Source organism: Grus americana, chromosome 1, assembly GCF_028858705.1.
Source record: "Grus americana isolate bGruAme1 chromosome 1, bGruAme1.mat, whole genome shotgun sequence".
NCBI classification, from domain to species: Eukaryota; Metazoa; Chordata; class Aves; order Gruiformes; family Gruidae; genus Grus; species Grus americana.
In genome coordinates, this window is record NC_072852.1 from 133,557,737 (window position 1) to 133,575,141 (window position 17,405).

The following is a 17,405-nucleotide window of genomic DNA, read 5'->3' on the forward strand; positions in this document are numbered from 1 at the left end:
CGTTTTTTTGAAAGCAGTTCATCAAGGAACAAAGCAAACAGACCACCAGACAACTGTTGTTAAAGTTTAATTTTTTTTTTAAACACTGTACATAACACATACAGCAATCCAAAGAAAAGTCAGTAAAGCAAATATATAGCAATTTAAATAAACCACTGCTTTGTCTTAATTTAGCTCCTTCTGCAACAACATTCAACATGTTTAAGAAAGTCCATACTGAGATGGATTTTCCCCACACATTTCCTCTTTTGAAAGAGCTTTTAAATAAGCTTAAAAGTTGTTTCTGCATCATTATAGTTCCTGTAAATGTATTCACTTATTCTTATGAATAAGTTACGCCAACAAAAGAGGCCTTTAGCTGACAGACTTGTACCTTATCCACTGATTTGGGCCACGCACTTCAAAGGGTGGCTCATTGAAGTAGATGTGGTTACCTAGTTCTTCCAGTGGTGGCTCTGGGTCAGTGGTAGCAAACTGAGCAGCTTCCTCGATCTCCTTCCGTACAGCCACATCAATTTCCTAACCCAAAAATGGATGCTTATTAGAAGACAGCTCAGAAAAAGCAGCGTAATTTTGAATTTAAACTCAATGATTAAGTATTGGGCAGAATTATTGTTAACACTGTCTATAAAGTAAAAACCTGTAACAACTTCCTACTACACTGCAGCATTTGTCCCTTTTGGATAGCACAGGCAACCCACTGCCAGAGGAAAATGACCCCACTGAGCTGCTACATTTTCAGTTCTGATTCTGCAAAACACTGAGAGTGTCAATGTCAATTGTTTTAAACAGAGCTGATGAAAGTATTTACAACATTTGCTTAGAGGGTTCCTGGCTCCTTCACTAGGACTTTTCACTATTGATAATTTCCCTTTCAGAGACTTGCTTCGTAGGTAGTCGCGAAAGCCTGGGCAATTTTGATTTCTACATGTTAGTATATGACAACAGCTGCATTTGAAGCACTAACCCCCATACACACAGCCTTACAGTGCCAAGTTACACTCAGCACCCACAAGCAAAATGCCTTTCCAGAAGAGTGCAACTGCATCAGTCGATCTGCAACAAAACTTCACCTTCACCAATGAAATTGATGTTAAAATGTTCTTCAAAGTTCAAGTGATGGCCTATGATGTGCTTTTCAGAGATCACTAGTGGGAGAATGCTCAACAGTTTGCTTAAATAGCAACTAAAAGCCATACCTTTAATTCTTCAATGCTAGCAAGATTATTGTTGACCATTCTGTCCTTCAGCAAAGTAATGGGATCACTTTTGCTTCTCACTTCTTGAATTTCTTCTCGAGTACGATAGCTAGGAGCAAGATAAGCAGAGACATGAACTTCTTCAGTGGTGTCCTTGAATAGCAGAGAGGTTCTGGACCCAACTCACTTTTAGGAAAAAAGAGCGAACCAAAGAATTGTCGGAAATGCAATGAAAATACAGCACCATTCATCACTCAAAGGCTGGCACAGCTACACCTAGAACACTTCTTAGATCTGTAAGCAGCAACCGAGCTAAAGTAGCTCCAGCCTTGAGTATAATGTAGGCAGCGAAAGAGGAGCAACTCCAGCCTCAGACAGTTACTACAAGGGGCCATATTTCCTCCTTCCCATCTCCCCTAAGGGGGGCCTGCCTGACTCGCTGCCTGCTTCCAATTCACTGCAAGTTCGCAACAAAGCATTGGGATACACCTCTACTTCACGTAGATAAATTCAGATTTGTCAGCTGGCATGATGCCCCAGTCTTTTTGGCACCTGTATATTTGTAATTTCAATAAGTGTCCCACTTGACAGTCCAAACTGTTCCTGTAATTTTAGCTTTAAATACTCTAAAAACCCTGGAAGAGCATGCTGCTTTTCAGTCAACATTTAATTAGAACACACCATAAAGTCACACTGAAAGCAGAATTCAGTAATAGAAAGTACAGAAGTTTAACTGACTTTGTGCTCATTCTAGAACTAACCCTCTTAATACCGCAAGTAAAACAAGTATGTTACGTGGCCATGGATTATCAACTGAGCAATGAGATGAGTTGATAAGCACCAACCAGACTGCTCATAGCAATTTCATCATAACCTTTCTATGCACTTTGCAATGGATTTAATGATTGAAACCAAAACTTTTAGGATTTTGACCATCAATACTTCTTTGTTTTCAGTGAATGCTGAGAAGGAATATCACAGTACCTTATTCCAGGGTCACTCATACTGTGCCCGTGATAACGGTATGTCTGTAACTCCATCAGAATAGGCCCCTTGAAAAGAAAAAAAACAATAGAGAGTGTTACCACCCTGAGTGACCAATTTGTTGTTACAGCAGCAAGTATTTGCTATAGATGAATTGCACCAGTGATGAATTATTTTAATTCAATGTTTTTTTTCTCAGTTTAATTTACATAACATTATCACAACTAGTAAAATGAAACTTAACTCTTTTCAAATGAAAGCATATGTTGATAATTGTAAGCATTTATTCTCATATTCTTATTGAGCAACAGTAGACAATTGCTTCCCTTCCAATGTCTTCCCATCATTACTCAGACTATTTCAAACTACCCGTTGTTTCACTGTAAGACCGTAACTCACAGAACCTTATTCTTCTGTATAAACCTCCTTCTTTTTATGCTGTACGTTCCCAGCGTAAACATTATTTCGCCAAATGTGAAAAATCTTCAAAACCAGCATATCATACTTAGGTGGCAGACACTAATGCTGACTCACAAAACTTTTCACTTTCCAGTTGTTGTAATTATAGCATGATTACTACTTTCCTTGATGCTTCCCCTAATTAATCTCTTCACAAAGAACACAACTGCCTGACAGTCAGAACATGTTTCACAACAGAATTTAACTGGGGTAGAAATGGGAAAAAAGATGAGAGAGTATCAGCATTATATGTATATATATATATATATATTTTAAAATGCTTGGTTAATACCGATTAAATGTTAAGAAATTCTAACAAAATTAAAGAACCACTCAATTGCTTACAGGTTCAATACTGTGGAGAAAAAAAGAAATAAAGGTGAGAAAGTTTCAATAGTGATTGAAGAAAATGGGCTAGATGAGGAAGCTTTTATGCAACAATAATCTGGCTAAGAATTTCACCTATGGAAAAGGAATGATGATTACAGACTTACTTTTCCAGCTCTACAGTACTCAGCTGCAAACTTTGCCGCTTCTCTAACACAGAGTACATCCATTCCATCCACCTGATAAACAAAAACTACAAGTTGAGGTGAAAAAAAAATACCAACCCCCAAACTTCCAATTTCAGTACTTCCACAAGTGCAACAGGAATTGTTTCAGATTTTCCTGTATTTAAAAAAATATTTACAAATATATGTATAAATAAGATACATACATACGTAGGTATGTATTGTGGAGGTGTGTCCAGGCACATCACCTGCCCCCCCACCCCTCCCCTCAAAAAAGGCTGTGACCATACTCACCCTCAGCCCTGGAATGAAGTCTCCTCTCTTGTAGTAGTCAGTACTGGCTGCAGCTCTTTCAACCGAAGTTCCCATCCCATACCGATTGTTCTCACAGATAAAAATACAAGGCAACTTCCATAAGGCAGCCATATTGTATGTTTCAAATATCTGGCCCTGAAAGAAAAAGACCAAGTTACATCTAGACAGGGAGCTCAGCCCTCAAGCATTATGCTCTGCTGAAAATCATTCAGTTGCAGAGATCTAGCTAGGAGAAATTTTAATACTGAAAGTGATCCGAAACCAGCCACTTGCTGCAGCTCAGCAGGAATAAAAGAGAAGCTACACTATACGAGGTAACTTTCACCTCAACTAATAGTTTATAGAACTTAATTTTTAAACCTATTTCAGGCTCTGTGTTAGGGTAGCACAAAACCTTCAACTTTAACTGACATGTTTCAGCAATAGTCATAAAAAACTTCACAATTGATTAATCTGGCAGGATGCTGTTACAGCAAAGTAAAAGAAAAGCTCAACCACAGTGACTGCATCAGCCTTGCTACTGTAGTGTCAGACAGGGAAAACCAAGAACCTCTGAGATTCTTCACCCGTGTTTTAGAAGTGGGAAATCGGATCAACAGTACACTCTAAACCACCAATTTATTATCTGGCCTGATGTCTCTGCTCAAAACACGAAGATAATTGTCTCAGTGTCACAAGTGGCTCAGCGAGATGCTCTGTCCTCTCCCTTGTCTTCAGAAATGTAAGTTACATGTTTCTCCCCATTCAGTAGCACTGTCACCTTCACTGCTATCGTTCAGAGCTCTCCTTACAGCACAGAGGCTTTAGGGTGTCAGATAAGCCATGCACAACTGGAAAGAAGATAACAAGAGTAACTGGAAACCCCTCCTGCCATGACTCGAGCAGCCTTCACATAACTGACCATTAGCCCCACTCGCTCCCTCGGTACTAGAGCACTCCAGGAGGGAAGGAGCTGAACAGCTTTCCCTGCACCCCAGCAACAACGGCAGAGTTCAAAACTGGTGGGGAAGGACAGGGGCAGACCCAAAACATGACGAAAAAAATGCAAGAAATCCAAGCACATGCTACATTCCTGCTGTATAAAGAGCACCTAGCAATTAACTTCTAACTGTTCAGCTGAACCACTCCTCTGAAGACTATACAGCACTCAAAACACACCCCTACTCAAATGCCTAAGAAAACACAAATAAGATGTGCCAGCGTCCAAAATTTGCAAGCTACCTGGCCACCTACAGGGAGTTGGTCTCGGTGAACAGCACTTCACAACAAAAGCCCCAAGACAAACTGCAGTAGACTGCAGGACACAGGGCATGCATTGTCTTCTCTTGCCAGAATTGCTTTTTCAGCATCAGGCCTCCATTAATAAAGCATCCTTGCAGCAGAAAGCCCAACACACAAATCTCAGCCTAAGTTCCAAGTCAGACGTTGCCCAGGTTGCAGGTACTACACCCCCAGGGTGAAAGGTACTCTCCCACCATTCGGTGGAAAGGCAGAGCTCACAGTTCACAGGAGGGGAATTGATCACCCACAGTCACACTCCTCCACACAGATCCACATCGTTTACCTGATTGGCTGCACCATCCCCATACAGCGTGAGACAGACTTCATTTTTACCAAAGTATTTACAGGCCAGCGCAATCCCAGCTCCAAGAGGAACCTATCACAGAGTAGAGGACAAACCGAAAGTTTAGAACAATGTTTAGTGGAGTCGAAGATAGGCGGCTTGTACTTTTACACTGTTAGAGATCTGCTCAACAAGTTCTTAACAACCCACTTCCATTTGTTCCAATACGTATTACAGCCAAAACATAAACTATATTCTCAATTTGATTCATTTTTGCTACAGTTTACAAAATGGTGAGCAAACCAGAATAAAGACATAACAGATTTAATAGCCACAGAGCAATGGTATCTGCATACAAGCTCACACCACAAAAATGAGAGGAAACACTGGCACAGGACATGAGTCAAATTCAACTTGTGCTTTAAAGTAGAAGTCATGTATATACCTGAGCACCAACAATACCATTGCCACCATAGAAGTTTTTGGTATACATATGCATTGATCCTCCTTTTCCCTTCACACATCCTCCTTTTCGCCCTGAAAAATGAATAACAAGCAATTCTTTTTTTTTGGAGGAAAAATGCTATGCAAATGGGAACATCTAATTCAGTTCCTAAAGGCAGTAACACTACGACCATTTTGTTGTCATTAGATCTATGCAGAGTTAAGATACAGTGGTCTCTCCCCAAAGAGTTTACTGTTAAATATATCACAAAACAAATAAGAGAAGGAAGGAGAAGAGAAAAATAATTAAAACAAATTCAGGAAATGCAGAATGAGATTAAGAAGATATTTTAAAACCAACCAAGAAGTTTCAGTCTCCTAATATACAAAAGCACTTTCTGATAAATATGGGTGGCTTTTTTTAATAGCCAACATGGTCTATATTTCTGATATAGGTAATCTGGAAGAAGTATATACAGTCCTTATTGCTTTTGGCTTCTGCAAGAAAGATATGAACACTGTTCCAAATTAGTTGCAATAATCTACACTTGTCTTCCCTGTGACAATAACCAGAAGTAAAAATTACAGATAGAACACTTAAACTAACAAACAAACAAACCAAAACAACCAACAACTCCCCATCCCACCCTGGGATCAACATCAAAAGGTCACCTAGCCCAGCTTTACACAAGCTGCAGCTTGAAGATAACTGGTGGTCCATGAAGCATCACAACAAACCCTATTTAAATGAGCTGATCTAAGAACACAGAATTTCTCATGAGCCCACTCTGTTCCTTATTCTAATCTCTCTTGTTACTAACCACAGAGGCTTCGATTTTATTTCTAATAAGCACAGCTTGTTTGTTGGGGTTTGGGTTGGTTTTTTTGTTGGGTTTTTTTTTTTGCCTTAGCTTTGGTGTTTATTTTAGAAGCTGAATCTCTCTTCTGGAATTTGTACTTCTCTTTCTTACTTAATAGCGGATCATTTTTATTACTGGTCTTTCTTGTACCTTTCACATGCTTATGAACTGGTTTCATGTGAGCTTTTATGGATTCTGCCAGCTAGGGCCAAAGAAAAAAAGAAAAGAAGAAGATTGTCTAATTTTAATCAAAAAACTATTTTTCTTCAGTGTAATTAAACTTTAGTAATCTCCCTCCACTTTTTGTACAATGCTCTCATGTATTTTATCTACGACCTCCTGATTGAGCAATGTCACTTCCTGCTATACTTTCTACTCTTCTTACAACAATCTGCTTTGACATCCACAAAACCATTTCTCAGGGAATTGTCAATTCTTCTGAAAAGTCCTCTTCTGTAGAAGACTGTTACCTGTAGGATCTAATAGTCTTATTTTGGGTGACTGCTTCCTGCTCCTTCAAAGACTTTTTAATTCTGTCATTTCCTGGTCACTGTAACTCAGGCTGTCTTTCAGTTTGGCATTTTCAGTCAAGACCTTTGTTTGCAAGAATCAGCTGCAGCAGCACTCCTCTCTAGAAACTTGCCCCAAGCGTCGTTTCTTGGAACTACAGTCTCTGCCTGGTGGCTGCTTTTTCTCAATTATAAGAATCCCACTAAACCCAAGCATAATGCTATAGAAGACAATGTGTGTCATGAAAAGAAATAAAGAAAAAACCCCCAAACCCTATCATCACTGATATTTATAGTTTCAGGGCCAACAGTAGACTTCAGTCATGACAATCTCCTCATTTCCTCTCTCTCTTACCAGTATCCAGTGACACTTGGCAAGTTGATCATCCACTAGACTCTGGGCTTTCATGCACATTATTAATATGCATTCATGGCACACACATACATTCTTAGTATACAAAACCATACCCTTTGTCTACCTCCAAAACGTGCTTTCCTGTATTAATGTTTCAAGCATGCAAATTCTCAGATCAAGTCTTTACCAATGATTCATAAAGGCCTTCAAACTCCTTGTTCATTTTTCACTTCTGGCATCTGTTCACAGATGTCTAAGAGTTTAGCAGGCTGATCCTCTCTTCTCTTCCCAGCTCCACCTACAACCCTATTGTGAATAACCATCTCTCCTTTCTGCAAAATCTTAGATCTGTCTAGATTACCATTTAATATTCTTGTTACAGTCAAATTTTCCCAAACCATCCAGTTTACCATTACAGGCAGTGTTTACCAGTCTTCCTAAGACTTCAGCAGCGTAATTCTGAAAATCCATGTCTCTCTCCTAGCAAGGGTAATGCTCTGTCCTATTGAGAACAAATGTCTACCACCAGCAAGTTCCATTTAAATAAGCTGCTGCAGCACAGCAAATACAGCATATGGTATCAAGAAAAATTTTCTGAATTTGTGCTTTAGAAGTACCTGCACTTAAATATTCCTTACCTTTTATAGTAAAAAGTGGTTGCAGCATAAAATTATAAAATTGATTTATTCTGCTATGTCACTAAACTGCTTCTGAAGCCTCAGTATACTTTGTGCATCGACATCATTTTGAATTTGAATAAAAACTTCTGACAAGTACAGCAGCACATGAATCTTCATTTTACTTAGCACAAACCTGTAAGTTCAGCGAGAATTTCTCGAACAGGCACTCCTCGTGCATAGGTAAAGCCATGAGCTCTGTAAGCTGTTATCACGTGGTCTGTAGGCTTTATGGCAACTTCAAGCCCTACACAGCAAGCCTCCTGTTACAAAGGAAAAGTAAGCTTATTACCAAAGAAGAAAAGCACACAACTTCCACAGTCAGCAGTGTGGCAAGGGCTACCTATGATCCTCCATACATCAAGTAATCAGCAGAAAATAGGAAGAGCACAGATACAGGAGATTGCCTTAAACCTCAAGGGGCGGCAAGCCTGGAGCTACCACAGCCTTGGGCTTCAAATTCCAACCTGATTGTGACTAACAAAAGCAGACAGGAGGGGAAACAGAAGCTGCAAAAATCTGTGGACTTTTTCTACACCCATCTTCCAGATGAAGTATCTAAACAACTCCAATTCAAAAATGGCATGGGGGAATGGACAGACAGCAAAGTTTCACTACACTGGTGAAGTTCCTTCTCTTGGCTGTAGCTTTTTAGTGGGCACGTGATCTACGAAGCACTGGAACAAAATCCACCAATGAAGCTTGATGAGAAGGATGTGGGCCCCCAACCATGCTGAACTGAATGTGCTGCAGTTGCCCATTCCTCACATTCAGTTCATCTACAGCTGCACCTTGTTTTCTCTCTTCCCACTGCTATTCACAAGCCCTCAGGGATTCCCTTGTGTGCTCAGTGTTTTAAAAGAAATAATGAAGTAAATCATGAATCCAGCTACAGCTTCAGACATTGTACACAGATACTCAGTTCTAGATTTACATTCCACTCTATTCAAATCCCTCCATTAAGTGGGGCAAGACAACATAAAACCTCTTGGAAAAAAAAAGTCTCACCTGACCATCATATAAGTGGCAGAAGCCACGGATGATCTTCTGCTTGTACAGCTGGTCAGACTTCAACTCCATGCGTCGTATGGTCTGCATGGTCTTGTAGTAATGGAGCCCCTCCTCTCGAGTCATCACTGCTGTGGTACTAGGGCCTTCTTCCAGGCGATGGAGGTCACATTTCTGCAAAGTTGAACAAGCAGTTATTTCCTGAAAGTAGTTCATCCTATTTATGAATATTTTTTTATGATGTGCCATTTCAAAATTCAGAGTGTAATATCTTTTTAAAAAAGAAAGCCAGTAAAACCTAAATTCATAGGTCAAAATAACTGTAAGGTTTGTGTGCTATTTACATGTTCAGGAAAATAAAAGCTTTACTTTTAATTAAGACATATTTCCACTCGTGAAATGAAGCCTTGTAGTTCCTACTAGCAGTAGACGATCTACAGTCCTCACAAAATATGGGAAAAACACATTTCCATGGTACCTGCAGGCCAAATACTTGGTAAGAGCTACAAAGGCTTAGTGAAGAGAGGAGAAAGACAGAGGAGTTTCCTTTGTGAAAGTTTGTAAGATCTGGTCCTACGACTGCACCTCACCTCTTCTACCACCACTTCTAACAAGCAGTAAAAAACCACCGCTGCACCAGCCACATCACTATGTGTACAATACAACTTCTTCCCCAAACTATGGGCTCTACTGAGGGAGGGCTGATTTTAGCCACCCATACAAAATAAACAAATAAAATAAAAATTAAAAATAATAATAATTAAAAAAAATCGGTCCAGTTCAGTGGAACAGACCAAACAAATTACTCTGTCAGCGCAGATTAAATGGCCAAAATACTGCTATACAGGTTAAAGACAGTTTATATTAAAGCAAGAGTCTCTCCACAGCAAATCCACTGACACCTATATGAACTGGATGTAACACACGGGCACACTACTCTCAGACAGCTCTGCTTCAGAGTTCACATAACAATAGCAACTTAGGAGTCTTGTAATCAACACAGGACCAAACATTAAACCTGGTATTTACTCAGAAAAGATTTTTCGTATAAAAGTATTGTCCCTCCCTACCACCTGTGATACAATTTTAATACTTTACAGACATGGAGACACAGGGAGTGGGTAGAAGGAAAACCAAATAATGTCTTTCAGATTTTCTTTTATCAATTCCTGAATGAAGAGCCAGCACAAACGCTACTGCCAATGGAAGCCACAGTGGAAAACTCACAGAATATAACACATTTCTGGAGCAGCACCAAGTCAAGCATTTAAAGGATGCCATATTTTTTCCTCCAAAATCCATATGGACCTCAATCAGTTGCACATCTGGGATACAGCACCCATGACTCCGTAAACAAGAGGGAGATGGAAAGAAGGGCAGGCAACAAACACCAGCTATTTGTTTTAAAAACATTAAGGAAACATTAATACTCTTCCCTCAGAACAGAAAAGGTTCTTCGCTCCTTTGTGACTCCATTCTCACAGCTGCATTGCAGTATCACAGCTGCAAAGAATCACTACTTCACATTCTTCAGAAACAAGTAACATTACTACATACTGCCACGCACAGTACTTCCAGCTGCATTTAGAAATCAGGCCAGGTAGTGAGGGGTTTGGTTCTGGAAATTCAAACAGTATGTTTATAATTGAAAAGATAAGGGGGGCAGTCCATCCCGTCAAGATCTACAACAAGCGCTTACACGGAATGCCAGCATTAAGCGTTCAGCTTCTTTACCTTAATTTCAAACGTAGCTTCATTTGCAAAGTCTGCATAGTTACGTGACGCTACCATCACTCGAGATGCCTAAAAAAAGACAAAACCAAAACATGAGCAGTATTTAAATATAATTCTTAAGCAAAAGTGAATTCTCAAGTAATTCCTAACAGTACTCCCAAATTGAAATAATTTGTGAAATAAACTCACCAGTGATATACCCCTATAACACTAGAGAACTTTTATTTTGTAGATATGTGCTAGAAGTCCTTTAAAACCCAGTATTTAAAGTTAAGATTAGAAAAAGATAACAGATTTTCAAATTTGTAACACCCTTGATTATCTAAAATAAAAACAGTAAGTTTCGAAAGACTGTGAAGAGCATCAAAACCACAAAAATCATTATTTTTCCCTTCACATGCCAGTGCCTATATGAGTAGGGAGCACCAATGCAGGTTTTCATGGTGCTCTCCACTGATTGGAATTTTGCCTTGACAGAACAAAAAATGTATTTGAAAAATAAAACCCACACCAAAACAAACAAACAAAAAAAACCAAAACCAAAAAACAAACAACCCAGCAGATTTCTGGAAAATTAACTACTTCACTCTTTCTTTTCAATAGAAAGAGAAGTTAGGGGGATGCAAGGCAATGAAGAGAGAGAGTATCATTTAAGTGGGTAACAGCACGGCCACTACTTAAACATGACAGAAAAACATAAAGGGTGACATACATGAAATACACAATAACAGAAGGGTAGGGGAGAGACGAGAAGCATGTTTAAAAATACATTACTGTTCTGTCTTAAAGAATGAACACAGGCTATTGACTAACAAACATCTGGTATTTTTAGATAACTTTAAAGTTTCGCTGCAGCATCAGACAGGATATTCATCTGTCCATGCATGCGCTGTGGCCATAGCATGAGGAATCCACTATATCTTTAAGTGGCAAAATGGTATTGCTAATTAAGTTACGCATAAATTTCAGTAGCTCATTCAACCATGGAATTTGCATACGTTTAGCTGAAGGTTCATTATTTCAAAATTTTGAGAATGTCCAGGTCACTGTCTCCAAAAAAAAAAGGTCTGATGGATAGGTATAAAGCTTGGAAAAAAGTCAGGAAAAAATTCTCAATCCATCTTGGTTATCTACTCTTGCATATTTGATTTAGCAATCACGATCTCTCCCCTCCCCCTGCCCCATTATCAGATTAAATATTTAAAGTTTTTTCTTTAAACCAAGTTTCTACAGTGTTTATTACAATGCATCAGTATTATCGGTGAGGAAAAGCTATTTTACGTCTACAGGTGGAAGTAAATCAAGAATCTGGGATTCGCAGTATCACAGAACGGCCGAGGCTGGAATGGACCATCCAGTCCAACCCCCTGCCCTGAATACAACATAAAAGCTAAAGTTCTAATACATGGCCAGGACACATGTCAAAAACAAACGTTGACAAAACTGATTCAGGCCTTACCTCACTAACAGCTCCCTAGGTTAGCAGCATTTGGAAGGAAAAAAAAAAAAAAAAGAGTAAGCAACTGTTACAATTAGGGGAAGAGAAGTCAGCAAATTATTAGGCAGCTAGAACACTGTAAAATGTAGTTTCCTTATAGGTAAGCTCTGCATCATGGAAACCCATCTTCACACTTTGCAATATGCCCGAAGTAGGTAAAAAATACTGCTTTATGGATTAAGACTGTTTCTATTTATTTGATAATTTATACCTTCGCTATAAATGCACAGGACCAGTTCAAGACATATATGTACGTATTTGGCAGACACTAGGATCCAAAAAATCTGTATTGAAATATCCAAACCAGATCTAGTTTGGACTTCCAGGAAAGTGCAGATGTCAGGAGCCGGCCAAGTACTTGCAGTGGAGAAATAATTTTACACATCCACGTTTGAGAATTTTAATATAGATATTTTACTTGTAAATTAGGAAATACTTTTAGATACATATTCCATATAGTATAGGCATATAGTTCCAATAGACATAGGAAGAGCTGCTTTTTTTTTCATGCAAGACATAAAACACAAGTGAAACACTAATGCCAAAAAAAATATAACACTTTAAAGAAAATTCAGGAAGAAACGAAAAGAGACTGTTGCTCGAGCAAAGAAAGACAAAGCAGCTCAAAAAAGGTCAGGTGGCTGAATTTAGAATGGGACGAGAAGAGTACATTTACCCCCTCTGCTCAGGCTCTGACCTGCGCTGACAGTCAGAGTATATATAAGTAAAATAAATCAAAGTGAAGGGCCCAGAAAAGGGTTTCAGACATGAATCCGAACCCCTTACACACAGTAAAAATCAAACAGCAAAGCGACTCCCGCTCACCGAGGCGACCGAGGGTCCCTGCCCGGGCAGCTACAGCCGCCAGCTTTCCTGCGGCCCCTGCTCCAGCCGGCACCGCCGCTGCAAGGCCCGGCCCGGCCCTGCCCTGCCCTGCCCGCACACCTTCGTCCCGAATTGTGACACCGTGAAGAAAAAGCGGTATTTTCTCGCAGTATTTTACACAGAGGAGAAAAAAAACCTTTTTTTAATAATAAAAAAAGTTTTATTTTGCCGCCGGAACCAAGCAACCGGGCTGCCAGCCGTTACACCCGGGCTATCTCCAAAGGACAAACCGTGACCCTGCCGCGGCAGCCGTGCCGTACCAACGGACACGCCGCTCTCACGCCGCGCCCCGGCAGGGCCCGCGCCAGCCCACGCGCCGGGCGAGTGACGGGACGGCTGAGGCGGCACCGGTCGTCGCCCCCGCCCGGCCCCCACAGGCAGCGCCCCCCCATCCCCCCGCTTCGCCCACCCCCCACACAGGGGGCGCCCGCCAGCCCCAGGCTGCCCCGCCGCGCCCGTTGGGGCCGTTGGTCCCCCGCGTTCCGGCCGGACAGGTAACGGCCGCACTCACCGTCCTCCCGGCGGCGGCGGCCGGACCCTGCAGCACCCGGGAGAGCGCGGCCAGCAACATCTTGCGCATGGAGCGGGGAAGGACGGCAGTACCTGGCGCGGGACCCCGTCCTCTAGTCTCCTTCAGCCACCGCCCAACCCGGCCGCGACCGCCAACCGCCCGCCCCCCTGGCCAACCGACACGCTCCCCGAAGTGACGGCGCTCACGACGCCAGCCGAAACTCGCTCCCGAGCGACGGGCCGACCGGCGTCTTTCCCTGCGTCTCTCCTCCGCGGCGCGCATGCGCGGGGCCCGGTTGCCGAGGCGGTGAGGCAGCTGCTCGGCGGGGCGCGGCGGGCAGTGACGGGCGGACACCCGCTCGGTAAGCCCTTCTGCCGGTGGCGGCGGTCGGGATTGTCTTCTGTCGTAAGCCTCTCCTGCCGCCTCACCCCGCGCCGGGCCCAGAGCCACCCCCACTCGGTGGCGGTTTCTGGCGGGTGTGTGGGCTGTGTCCGGGAGGAGGGGCGGTGCGGGGAGGGGGGGGTCAGCGAGACCCCCCCCCAGAGGCGGGAGGGGAAGGTGAATAAGATTATTTTGTTCAAAAAACCTTGGAGTCTAGCAAGTGTACCTGGATTAATGCCGACCTTGGCCAGCCTGATAGGAAAAGGGGTGTTGCGGACATGCCACCTCTTCCCCAGCCGGGCCGCTTTCCCCAGCTCTGGTTGTTGCCTCACGTAGCCCATCCAGCACGGGCTGGGGCAGTGCCGCAGGTTTGAGTACTTCGTGCTCTGCTATACAAGAGTTGGTCTTTGTAAAGAACATTCCCTGACTGATTTTATATGCGTAAAGTGACTAAAGTGTTAAAACAGTATGTTTTAATTTCACAGGCATCCCACCCCTGGGAAATGTACAACAAAGTTAAGATTTAACTAAATGTTGAAGAGTCCTCTCATCATACTGCATCTGCTGATCTCTCCAGCCAGCCTCCCCTTTTCTTTCCGCCCGCTTACAGGCTCACACTGAGGTTACCCGCTGGGTTTCGGTGGAGTGTCCAAACCAGGTTAACCGCTCCTCACGCCATCCTGGCTCCACACCTGGCCATTGGCTCCTGCCCCTGCTCTGCTTCCCTGAGTAGTGCTGACATCAGCACCCGCATAACCCTGTAGCTGAACACTGAACTGATCCAGCTGAAAGGTAGCAAACCCCCTCCCCCCCCCCCAAAAAAAAAAAAAAAACCAGAAAATAAATGTTTACCTGTTGGCATCACAAATGCTTGTGTCTGCTGAGTCCTGAGGGTTGCACAGAGCTCAGCACATTTGCAGCACAAGTGGTAAATGCTTAAGGCATAGTTGGCACTGAAAATACATTCCTCAAACTAACTACACCCTCAACCTCCATCAGAGAGGACAGAAAGTGGGCATCTGTTTCCAAAACAGCTTTCTCTAGATCCCCAATGCACTGTTCACCTCCTTCCTTGGCTGTCCACCTGTTCTGTTACACAGGACACTAGTGGCCAATGTGATTTCTTTGTTGTCTTCTCCATAATGGAAAGTAGGAAGACATGAGGAAGACAGGTAGCCAGCTCTGCAGACAGTTGTTATTACGAAGCCTAACTCTATCTATTTGGTTAGTTGTTGATTAGAAAAGTGTAAGGCTCTGATACTGAGGGAATGTCGCAGACATCCATCTCAACCAAGGACAGAACCTGCGGAGGCAGGACGCTGTCTTGTGAGCCTGTTCCCCTATACCTGAAACATGCAGACAAAGACCATCTGTCTTCTGTGCGTGTGTGCCTGTGAAAAGCTGTCACTCAGTCAACCCCGAAGTGAGGGGGACAGACCCCCCAAGACCCCCACAACCCACCAAGTGATTTCTGGAACAATCCTGAGCATATACTGTGCCTGCTCAGTGATGACAGACCCCTGCCTATGGAGGGGGAGCACATTGGGTTATATAAAGGGGAAACACGAGTTTTCGGTGCATGCCTGCCACCTGAGGACTACAACTACAAGCAGAGAACATCACTGGATTCAAGGGTGGTGATATCTTTTCTCTTTTCCTCCCTTTCTTTCTCTCTTTTTTCCTCTCTGCCACTCTGTCTCTAACTTCATTTTCAGCACATTAGGGTAATATCATTACCAGTTTTGGTAAGCCATTATCTTTTGTAGTTCCACTAAGTTTTAAGTATTGTTATAACTTTTGCCAAGCTTTTATCTTTTGTAGTTCTGCTGAGTTTTAAGCAAAGTTGTGATTTGTTTGAACCTCTGGAGTGATTGTCATTACTCCTGATTACTGCACAGAGAATTAAAAAGTTAGCTCACCCTCACCCACTGAGTGGGATGGGACAAAAAGTTAACCCAGGCTTGGTACCAGCTTGCTGGAAGACAGAAAATTACCAGACTTTCTTCAGCTTTAAGTTCAGGCACCAGCACAGAGCATTGGCAGTGCTCAGCACCCTACCTTTGTGCCGCCACCCTGCAGTTACTCTGAGGTACACTGTGCCTTGGCACAGGCTGAGATGTATAAAAGAAGCAATATAAAGCTACCACTTTTCACATCTAAGGGACGAAAGCCTTAAACTGAAAATAAGGTCACTTTTGCTATCATGAAATCCACTCAGAAATCCACTGAGTAGACAGATTCGCACTGTTTTCAGTTGTTACTAGGGACAAAGCAGTTCTCGCTAACACGCTGGTAAAGGCAAGCCTACGCAGGGGCTTCTTGTTGAGTAATTTTTGGCATGCAACTTGTAGGAAGTTTGAATTTTGCAACTCAGCTCTGCACTACTAAGCAGCTTTAGATGTTCATGAAGCAACAAGAGCAACAACAGCAGCTGGCCTCCAAGAGAATAAAAAGCAATGTAAAAAGGTTGGTAAGTTGCTTCAGAAGGCATTTTTCCTAGAGTATCTTCAGTCTGTAGCACTTCCCCACTTGGAAAGCAAGCATAGACTTGCTGGAGATGATGTTCTGCAGGCCGGGAGCAGCTCTGCAGCTAGAGAAAGCATTATCCCAAAGGTCTGCGTGGGGCTTCCCCCAGGGCTGCCGACGTACTGCGACAGCCCGAGAGGTCCCAGGCTACTTGTGAATGGTGTAGCCATCTCTGGAAATTTGCAACCTGCAGTTTTATCAATTGGTATTGCACACTCCTGGAGAGATTGCTGATGGGTTCATGTGCGCTGGTGGTGTTCATGCACAGACCAATATAACTGGTGCAACTCATGAAACACAAGGACTTGCAGTGTCCTCCTGGCCTACTCAGGTTTATAGCAAGGCGAAATGGCACCTGGGATGGGACGACTCCTGCTATCTGCAGGTGGCAGGATTTCCTTAGCAGCCTGCGTCACTAACCTGCCAGGAGGAGTCAGGAGGTGGGTAGGCTGAGACTTTGAGCGTTCCTCACAGTGACCCTGCTTCAGCTGGCTGGTGACAGCAGCTTCCTGACACCCCTCACAGGAGATGCTACATACAGAGAAAAAAATCTATACAAAGACCCCAAAGGGGCCAAAATCCCCAGCAGCATCGGTAACGCCTCTCCTTTCTGTGGTGCTTTCCTGAGAAGAGGGAACAATGACCAGCTAGGAGAAGGAGCGCCTCCGAACATGGTGCTTTGGGCGCATGGCTGAGGCTTTCTGCTGCTCCCTCTCTTGTCCCAGGGCCTTGTTCAGCTTCCTTATATATTCTCCCTGTTGAGAGCAATATTCTCTGCTTCCTCTCCCTGTGGCTCCCAGTGCTGTTTCTTCCCTCTGTTATTTTGAAGAAGCTGTTCCTTGCCCTGTCTTCTTCATTGCACTGACTCCGTGTAATATTTTCACCCCTCCTACCGTCTTCTTCATACCCAGCTTTTATTCTTATTAATCCATATTTTTTTAGCACCTCTCATTTGGAAAACTGGCCTCTGGTCAGAGCTGGGGG

The 17,405-nt window shown here is 42.9% G+C and overlaps 1 protein-coding gene across 2 annotated transcripts; it reads right to left on the bottom strand.

Annotated features, from left to right (window-relative positions):
* Positions 1-54: 54 nt before the first annotated feature.
* On the bottom strand, positions 55-13,765 carry PDHA1 (pyruvate dehydrogenase E1 subunit alpha 1). Of its 2 annotated transcripts, XM_054838390.1 has the most exons (12): positions 13,515-13,765; positions 12,080-12,094; positions 10,621-10,689; positions 8,887-9,060; positions 8,015-8,141; positions 5,479-5,570; positions 5,034-5,126; positions 3,449-3,604; positions 3,137-3,208; positions 2,184-2,251; positions 1,200-1,308; positions 55-519 (listed from the first exon to the last, which is right to left on the bottom strand). In XM_054838390.1, the coding sequence occupies exons 1-12, from the start codon at positions 13,581-13,583 to the stop codon at positions 355-357; spliced, it is 1,209 nt and encodes a 402-aa protein (XP_054694365.1). In that variant the 5' UTR covers positions 13,584-13,765; the 3' UTR covers positions 55-354. The 2 variants fall into 2 exon arrangements, with proteins under 2 accessions (XP_054694365.1, XP_054694374.1); XM_054838399.1 differs by lacking the exon at positions 12,080-12,094 and having other exon boundaries at positions 13,515-13,764.
* Between the last annotated feature and the right edge of the window lie 3,640 nt (positions 13,766-17,405).

Coding starts and splice junctions, on each gene's coding strand:
- PDHA1 (XM_054838390.1), bottom strand. CDS start 13,583: ATGCGCAAGATGTTGCTGGCCGCGCTCTCCCGGGTGCTGCAGGGTCCG. Junction 5,127..5,478: donor ATGGTATTGTTGGTGCTCAG/GTATATACATGA, acceptor ACTCTGTGATAG/GTTCCTCTTGGAGCTGGGAT. Junction 3,209..3,448: donor ACTTCATTCCAGGGCTGAGG/GTGAGTATGGTC, acceptor TTTGTTTATCAG/GTGGATGGAATGGATGTACT.